Source organism: Leucoraja erinacea, unplaced genomic scaffold, assembly GCF_028641065.1.
Source record: "Leucoraja erinacea ecotype New England unplaced genomic scaffold, Leri_hhj_1 Leri_165S, whole genome shotgun sequence".
NCBI lineage: Eukaryota > Metazoa > Chordata > Chondrichthyes > Rajiformes > Rajidae > Leucoraja > Leucoraja erinaceus.
The window spans coordinates 216,742-226,162 of record NW_026575957.1 but is presented as its reverse complement, the minus strand read 5'-3'; the positions used below and the strand labels follow the sequence as shown (position 1 = coordinate 226,162).

At 46.4% G+C, this 9,421-nt stretch overlaps 1 protein-coding gene across 1 annotated transcript in view; it reads left to right on the top strand.

Moving 5' to 3' along the window:
* The first annotated feature begins 4,199 nt into the window (after nt 1-4,199).
* The window catches only part of LOC129716084 (CD166 antigen-like), a 28,485-nt gene continuing 23,263 nt past the window's right edge, over nt 4,200-9,421 (top strand). Inside the window, exons 1-3 of the mRNA XM_055665964.1 lie at nt 4,200-4,223; nt 7,210-7,312; nt 8,992-9,174. Coding sequence (XP_055521939.1) covers nt 4,200-4,223; nt 7,210-7,312; nt 8,992-9,174 — 310 coding nt within the window. The remainder of the gene's footprint in view (nt 4,224-7,209; nt 7,313-8,991; nt 9,175-9,421) is intronic.

Below are 9,421 nucleotides of genomic sequence, written 5' to 3'. Positions count from 1 at the left end.
TATTTAAATATTTGGCCAAATTGCACTTCCTGAATCATGCTGTCACAGACATGGCTGAATAGTTAGCATTTTCATTTTACTGATTGCAGGGTCTAAAACAAAGACAGTCATTGTGGAAGTTGAAACATACTAGACGCAATAAAACTCGGCCATTAAACTCAGACTGAAGTACTTGTAAACATTTGATGCCTGGGTGAAAACAACACAATCATAAAACTATAAAGACCTTAACGACCTTAGAGGCTTGCCCTGGTAGGGAATTGAAGAATACAGTTGAACAGAGGGATCTGGGTATAACCGTGCATAGTTCCTTGAAGGTGGAATCTCATATAGATAGGGTGGTAAAGAAAGCTTTTGGTATGCTAGCCTTTATAAATCAGAGCATTGAGTATAGAAGCTGGGATGTAATGTTAAAATTGTACAAGGCATTGGTGAGGCCAATTCTAGAGTATGGTGTACAATTTTGGTCGCCCAATTATAGGAAGGATGTCAACAAAATAGAGAGAGTGCAGAGGAGATTTACTAGAATCTACAGGTGGACTTTCTGTGTTTGTGCTTTTTTTAAATTCAATTTCAATTTTATTTTTAATATGTTTTATTATTTATTTATTATTTATTTTTATTTTTTTGTGATTTTTTTTATGATACTGCCTGTAAGGGAAATTCATTTTGTTGTCTCAAATTGAGACAATGTCAATAAATTTGAATACAATACAATACAATACAATACAATACAATACAAGTATGTTGCCTGGGTTTCAACAACTAAGTTACAGAGAAAGGTTGAATAAGTTAGGTCTTTATTCTCTGGAGCGCAGAAGGTTAAGGGGGGGGGACTTGATAGAGGTCTTTAAAATGATGAGAGGGATAGACAGAGTTGATGTGGACAAGCTTTTCCCTTTGAGAATAGGGAAGATTCAAACAAGAGGACATGACTTCAGAATTAAGGGACAGAAGTTTAGGGGTAATATGAGGGGGAACTTCTTTACTCAGAGAGTGGTAGCGGTGTGGAATGAGCTTCCAGTGGAAGTGGTGGAGGCAGGTTCATTGGTATCATTTAAAAATAAATTGGATAGGCATATGGATGAGAAGGGAATGGAGGGTTATGGTATGAGTGCGGGCAGGTGGGACTAAGGGGAAAAAAAGTTGTTCGGCACGGACTTGTAGGGCCGAGATGGCCTGTTTCCGTGCTGTAATTGTTATATGGTTATATGGTTATAAGGTTTAGCACAAAGATCTTAGAGCTCTAAGATCTTTGGTTTAGCATTGTGTAGGAAGGAACTGCAGATGCTGGTTCAAACCGAAGGTAGACACAAAATGCTGGAGTAACTGAGAGGGACAGGCAGAATCTCTGGAGAGAAGGAATGGGTGACGTTTCGGGTCGAGACACTTCCTCAGACTGGTTAGGGGATAAGGGAAACGAGAGATATCGAGAGATATGTAGTTTTTGTTATTTTTTGTTATTTTTTGTTGACTCACTGTCACCGTCGCGGAGCTGGCCGAGTCCGGAGCGGGTGGAGCGGTGGTGGAGCGCTGCTGCTGCTGCTGCTGCTGCGGCCCGACCGGAGAGTCGGAGACCTCAACGGCAGGTCTGTGGACGGCGGCACCGGGAGCCCGCGGGTCCCTGGAGGGAGACCGCTTTTCAGGGCTCCTGCAACGGCGACTTCTCCCGCCCGAGTTGCGGGGTCGAAGAGCTCCTGGAGCGGGGCCTGACATCACCGCCCCGCGCGGCTTGGAATGGCCGCGGGACTCTGTGAGCGCACGCCGGGGGCTCTAACACCAAGACCCGGTGTGCGACCTCGCACCACCCGGCGTGGCTTTAATGGCCGCGGGACAATCGCCATCGCCAGCCGGGGGCTTTGACTTTGACTCTGACATCGGGGGGGGGAGAGAGAGTGCAGTGGAGAGATAAGTTTATTTGGCCTTCCATCACAGCGATGTGATGGATGTTTATGTAAACTATGTTGTGTCTTGGGTCTATTTGTTTGTAATGTATGGCTGCAGAAACGACATTTCGTTTGGACCTCAAGGGGTCCAAATGACAATTAAATGTATCTTGTATCTTGTATCTTGTATCTTGTGAAACTTCCATTATTTATTATGTAAAAGAATATGTGTGTTATGATTGTGTTTATAATTTGTTTGGTTGTTTTGTTGTTTGTCTTTTGCACAAAAGTCCGCGAGCATTGCCACTTTCATTTCACTGCACATCTCGTATGTGTATGTGACAAATAAACTTGACTTGACTTGACTGATGATGTAGAGGGGAAAAGGAACAATGAATGAAAGATATGCAAAAAAAGCAACGTGCAGGAAGGAACTGCAGGTGCTGGTTTAAACTGTAAATAGACACAAAATGCTGGAGTAACTCTGCGGGACTGACAGCATCTCTGGAGAGAAGGAATCGGCGACGTTTCGGGTCGAGACCCTTCTTCGGGGGGGCAGGAAAAAGAAAGGAAGAGGCGGAGGCAGTGGGCTGTGGGAGAGCTGGGAAGGGGAGGGGAAGGAGGGAGAAAGCAGGGACTACCTGAAATTGGAGAAGTCAATGTTCATACCGCTGGGGTGTAAACTACACAAGCGGAATATGAGGTGCTGCTCCTCCCATTTACGGTGGGACTCACTCTGGCCATGGAGGAGGCCCAGGACAGAAAGGTCGGATTTGGAATGGGAGGGGGAGTTGAAGTGCTGAGCCACCGGGAGATCAGGTTGGTTATTGTGAACCGAGCGGAGGTGTTGGGCGAAACGATCGCCAAGCCTACGCTTGGTCTCACCGATGTAGAGCAGCTGACACCTAGAGCAGCGGATGCAATAGATGAGGTTGGAGGAGGTGCAGGTGAATGAGCTCCTTGGTCTTCTTGGAGTTAAGGGCCAGGTTGTTGTCAGCGCACCATGCTGCTAAGTGCTGGACCTCCTCCCTGTAGGCCAGCTCATCGTTGTTGCTGATGAGGCCAATCACCGTTGTATCATCTGCATACATGTTGGACAGAGTCCAGAACCAGGGGGCCACACACAGTTTAAGATAAAGGGGTAAGCCATTTAGAACTGAGACGAGGAAACACTTTTTCTCACAGAGTGTGGTGAGTCTGTGGAATTCTCTGCCTCAGGAGGCGATGGAGGGCGGTTCTCTGGATGCTTTCAAGAGAGAGCTAGATAGGGCTCTTAAAGATAGAGGAGTCAGGGGATATGGGGAGAAGGCAGGAACAGGGTACTGATTGTGGATAACATAGAAACATAGAAATTAGGTGCAGGAGTAGGCCATTCGGCCCTTCGAGCCTGCACCGCCATTCAATATGATCATGGCTGATCATCCAACTCAGTATCCCATACCTGCCTTCTCTCCATACCCCCTGATCCCCTTAGCCACAAGGGCCACATCTAACTCCCTCTTAAATATAGCCAATGAACTGGCCTCAACTACCCTCTGTGGCAGAGAGTTCCAGAGATTCACCACTCTCTGCGTGAAAAAAAGTTCTTCTCATCTCGGTTTTTAAAGGATTTCCCCTTTATCCTTAAGCTGTGACCCCTTGTCCTGGACTTCCCCAACATCGGGAACAATCTTCCTGCATCTAGCCTGTCCAACCCCTTAAGAATTTTGTAAGTTTCTATAAGATCCCCTCTCAATCTTCTAAATTCTAGAGAGTATAAACCAAGTCTATCCAGTCTTTCTTCATAAGACAGTCCTGACATCCCAGGAATCAGTCTGGTGAACCGTCTCTGCACTCCCTCTATGGCAATAATGTCCTTCCTCAGATTTGGAGACCAAAACTGTACGCAATACTCCAGGTGTGGTCTCACCAAGACCCTGTACAACTGCAGTAGAACCTCCCTGCTCCTATACTCAAATCCTAGCCATGGTCACATTGAATGGCGGTGCTGGCTCGAAGGGCCGAATGGCCTCTACTCCTGCACCTATTGTCAATCTAGCTCTCTCTTGAAGGGACTACAGATGCTGGTTTACACAGACGGTAGTGAGGTGTAAAGGTGAGGGAGTTTGATTCGGAGTGGAAAGGGTTAACCTACTCAGGGCTGCCCTGCTAGTGCCAGGCTCGACAGTCTGCAGGAGTTCCGGCTGATAAGGAGCGGTGATCTCCAAGTGAAAATGCAAATTGCAACGCAGTGTAAACTCAAGGCAAGCTCCTCGGCTCCTGTCAGCATGGCCTCCGCTCCTGCTCTGCTCTGCGCAGTTCTCATCTCAGTTTATGCTCCTCCTGTCTCTGCCCAAGGTAAGCCCTTCATTGTCAATGTCCATCTCTTTCCCTTTGTGCTGGGCGCAACTTAGAGATGCTGGTTTTTCACCGCCACAGTAAGGCACAAAGTGCTGGTGTAACTCAGCGGGACAGGCAGCACCAAAGCTCATAGAGCGGAGATCTCTGTGCAGCATCTCTGGAGAGAAGGAACATATAACCATATAACAATTACAGCACGGAAACAGGCCATCTCGACCCTTCTAGTCCGTGCCGAACACATAATCTCCCCTAGTCCCATATACCTGCGCTCAGACCATAACCCTCCATTCCCTTCCCATCCATATAACTATCCAATTTATTTTTAAATGATAAAAACGAACCTACCTCCACCACCTTCACTGGAAGCTCATTCCACACAGCTACCACTCTCTGAGTAAAGAAGTTCCCCCTCATGTTACCCCTAAACTTCAGTCCCTTAATTCTCATGTCATGTCCCCTTGTTTGAATCTTCCCTACTCTCAGTGGGAAAAGCTTTTCCACGTCAACTCTGTCTATCCCTCTCATCATTTAAAAAACCTCTATCAAGTCCCCCCTTAACCATCTGCGCTCCAAAGAATAAAGACCTAACTTGTTCAACCTTTCTCTGTAACTTAGTTGCTGAAACCCAGGCAACATTCTAGTAAATCTCCTCTGTACTCTCTCTATTTTGTTGACAGCTGACATCTCAATAGACAATAGACAATAGGTGCAGGAGTAGGCCATTCAGCCCATTCAATTTGACCATGGCTGATCGTCCCCAATCAGTACCCCGTTCCTGCCTTCTCCCCATATCCCCTGACTCCACTATCTTTAAGAGCCCTATCTAGCTCTCTCTTAAAAGCATCCAGGGAACCTGCCTCCACCGCCCTCTGAGGCAGAGAATTCCATAGACTCACAACTTAAAACCGAGATGAGAATAACTTTTTTCACACAGAGAGTGGTGAATCTCTGGAACTCTCTGCCACAGAGGGTAGTTGAGGCCACAGTTCATTGGCTATATTTAAGAGGGAGTTAGATGTGGCCCTTGTGGCTAAGGGGATCAGGGGGTATGGAGAGAAGGCAGGTACGGGATACTGAGTTGGATGATCAGCCATGATCATATTGAATGGCGGTGCAGGCTCGAAGGGCCGAATGGCCTACTCCTGCACCTATTTTTCTATGTCTATGTATTTTCACATTCTGCTTGGAGTGTGTGGTGTACTGACCAGATTCCATTCAACTCCGACTATTATGCCCCCGTCCCACTTAGGAAACCTGAACGGAAACCTCTGGAGACTTTGCGCCCCACCCAAGGTTTCCGTGCGGTTCCCGGAGGTTTTGGTCAGTCTCCCTACCTGCTTCCACTACCTGCAACCTCTGGCAACCACCTGCAACCTCTGGCAACCACCTGCAACCTCCGGGTCAGGGATTGCCCATCAGGGATCGAAGGGCCGAATGGCCTTCTCCTGCACCTAATTTCTATGTTTCTATGTTTCTCGGTGAGAAAAAGTGTTTCCTCGTCTCCGTTCTAAATGGCTGACCCCTTATTCTGAAACTGTGGCCTCTGATTCTTGACTCCTGAGTCTTGACCTGCTGAGTTGCTCCAGAATTTTGTATCCTTTCGTGTTTTAATCCGAACTGCAGTTACATAGAAACATAGAAACATAGAAAATAGGTGCAGGAGGAGGCCATTCCGCCCTTCGAGCCTGCACCGCCATTCATTGTGATCATGGCTGATCGTCACCAATCAATAACCCGTGCCTGCCTTCTCCACATATCCCTTGACTCCATTAGCCCCTAGAGCTCTATCTAACTCTCTCTTAAATCCATCCAGTGAAAGTAAAAGACATCCACCCTGTCCCACTTGGGAAACCTGAACGGAAACCTCTGGAGACTTTGCGCCCCACCCAAGGTTTCCGTGCGGTTCCCGGAGGTTGCAGGTGGTTGCCAGAGGTTGCAGGGAGTGGAAGCAGGTAGGGAGACTGACGAAAACCTCCGGGAACCGCACGGAAACCTTGGGTGGGGCGCAAAGTCTCCAGAGGTTTCCGTTCAGGTTTCCTAAGTGGGACAGGGGCATAATAGTAATAGTCGGAGTTGAATGAAATGTAGTCAGCACACCACACACTCCAAGCAGAATGTGAAATTACATAGACATAGAAAATCTCACCAAGACCCCGTACAACTGCAGTAGAACCTCCCTGTTCTTATACTCAATTCCTTTTGCTATGAATGCTAACATACCATTCGCATTCTTCACTGCCTGCTGCACCTGCATGTCTACTTTCAATGACAGGTGTACCATGACACCCAGGTCTCGTTGCATCTCCCCTTTTCCTAATCGGCCACCATTCAGATAATAGTGTACTTTCCTGTTCTTGCCACCAAAGTGGATAACTTCACATTTATCCACATTATACTGCATTTGCCATGCATTTGCCCACTCACCCAGCCTATCCAAGTCACCTTGCAGCCTCCTAGCATCCTCCTCACAGCTAACACTGCCTCCCAGGAATCAGTCTGGCGAACTTTCTCTGTACTCCCGCTATGGCAAGAATGTCTTTTCTCAGATTAGGAGACCAAAACTGTACGCAATACTCCAGGTGTGGTCTCACCAAGACCCTGTACAACTGCAGTAGAACCTCCCTGCTCATATCCCCTGACTCCGCTATTTTTATGAGCCCCATCTAGCTCTCTCCTGAAAGTATCCAGAGAACCGGCCTCCACCGAATTCTCTGAGGCAGAGGTGGAGACGAGGAAACACTTTTTCTCACAGAGAGTGGTGAGTCTGTGGAATTCTCTGAGGCAGAGAATTCCACAGACTCGCCACTCTCTGTGAGAAAAAGTGTTTCCTCGTCTCCGCCATCCTATAACAACTACGGAGGCACAGCGGTAGAGTTGCTGCCTTACAGCGCTGGAGTACTAAGTTCAATTGTAAAGTTGGCGTGAAGATATGTTGAGCTTTCTCGACGGCCAGCCTCTGATTTTCCCATTTTTTTCCTCCCAGATTGGGACGTGCATCTCTGACGATGGCCACCCCATCAGTAACATTACTTGGTACAAGGATGGCAAAGAGGTGGTTGCCAGCAGGAACGGTGAGAAACCAGCTGGTGAGATCACTACCTTCATAGCAAAGAAAAGGCTTTCAGTTGCACCAGTCTTTCACAACCTCAGATATATCATAGAAACATAGACATAGAAATTAGGTGCAGGAGTAGGCCATTCGGCCCTTCGAGCCTGCACCGCCATTCAATATGATCATGGCTGATCATCCAACTCAGTATCCCGTACCTGCCTTCTCTCCATACCCCCTGATCCCCTTAGCCACAAGGGCCACATCTAACTCCCTCTTAACTATATACACAATGAACTGTGGCCTCAACTACCCTCTGTGGCAGAGAGTTCCAGAGATTCACCACTCTCTGTGTGAAAAAAGTTCTTCTCATCTCGGTTTTAAAGGATTTCCCCCTTATCCTTAAGCTGTGACCCCTTGTCCTGGACTTCCCTAACATCGGGAACAATCTTCCTGCATCTAGCCTGTCAAACCCCTTAAGAATTTTGTAAGTTTCTATAAGATCCCCCCTCAATCTTCTAAATTCTAGAGAGTATAAACCAAGTTTATCCAGTCTTTCTTCATAAGACAGTCCTGACATCCCAGGAATCAGTCTGGTGAACCGTCTCTGCACTCCCTCTATGGCAATAATGTCCTTCCGCAGATTTGGTTTATGTTTCATAACGTCCTACCCATGTACTTGTCGAATTGTTTCTTAAATGATGGGATAGTCCCAGCCTCCACTACCTCCCCTGACAGCTCGTTCCATACACCCGCCACCCTTTGTGTGGAAAAATTACCCCTCAGATTCCTACTGAATCTTTTCCCCCCTTCACCTTAAATCTGTGTGTCCTCTGGTCCTTGATTCCCCTACTCTGGGCAAGAGACCTATTCCTCTCGTGATGTTGTACACCTCTATAAGATCACCCCTCATCCTCCTGCGCACCATGGAATAGAGACCCAGGCCTGCTCAACCTCTCCCTCTGGCTCTGATGAAGTCGAATTTTAGTTAAAAATATAAGAAGATATTAAATTGGCTTCTGGGCTAGCTTACAGCTTATATGTAGTCTCAAATTAGGCTTGCCTTAGGTTGCGGGGTGTGTGAGATAATAAATCCTATAACATTGTCTCCCAAGTGACAGGCAGAGAGAAGGAGCTAGAGAGATATCTTTGAAGTAAGATGCCATAAACCAAATGACCAATGTTTATGGGGGAGGAGGTAATAAAGGAAGAGAGCAATAGCTAGTCACATCTTTGTAAACAAATGGCCTATGTTTATGAGGGACCAAGTGACATGAGGAAGCAGCGAACAAGCTAGGGTGGTCTATTTGGAGATAAAATGACCTAAAGCAAATGGCCAATGTTTTTAGTATATCTTGTACCATGTAAACCAAAGGTTTGATGTGATGCATTCTGTGGAAACCTTTTCCTGTACCTCTGACCATGACTAATGTCTGTGGAATGTGCTAAGGGGACAAAAAAACCCTATTTAAGGCAATATAATTCTGTTGTTCAGAGAAGGTGGCTGAGCACAGTCTAGTGTCTACATTGGTCACTTAGCTGGAATGCTCGCTCCCTTCCATCGGCCGATGTTAAGTAAAGTTTTGAACTGTTTGTGTGGTGTCTGTTTATTAAGAAGTGAACCTGGTTTAGTAGTTATAAAAGTAGCTTTTTTAGCTCAAGAGTGCTTTAAAACAATGTCATGCTTGTTGTAATGCTCTGCCTCTGTAATTTCAGAAGCGCAGGTCAAAGTCCACATTATAAAGAACCAGAACACACAGCTTTACACAACGGAGTCGACACTGTCCTATACTCTGACAAAGAAGGATGTCAGTGCGGTCTTTGAGTGTCTAGTGGTCTTTCCTTCCCAAGGAGGGTGCGTGGTGCAGAGGACCAGGTCCATTCGGGTCGACGTGCACTGTGAGTGTCTATTAGTTCCGGGACCGCTGGGCTCCGCAGGGTGTTGAATGTATCCTCAATAAGGATTGTATCATAATTGTATAATAGTTTATTATGGATATATGTTTGTATTGTATTTATGGTGGTGGGTTCTGGCTTGTTTTATTGTAGTGTCAATATTATTTTTTAATAATTGAATACATTTTTTTTTTTTTTTTTTGATTAAAAAAAAAAAAAAAAAAAAGTGAGTGTCAATTTTGCCCACCCC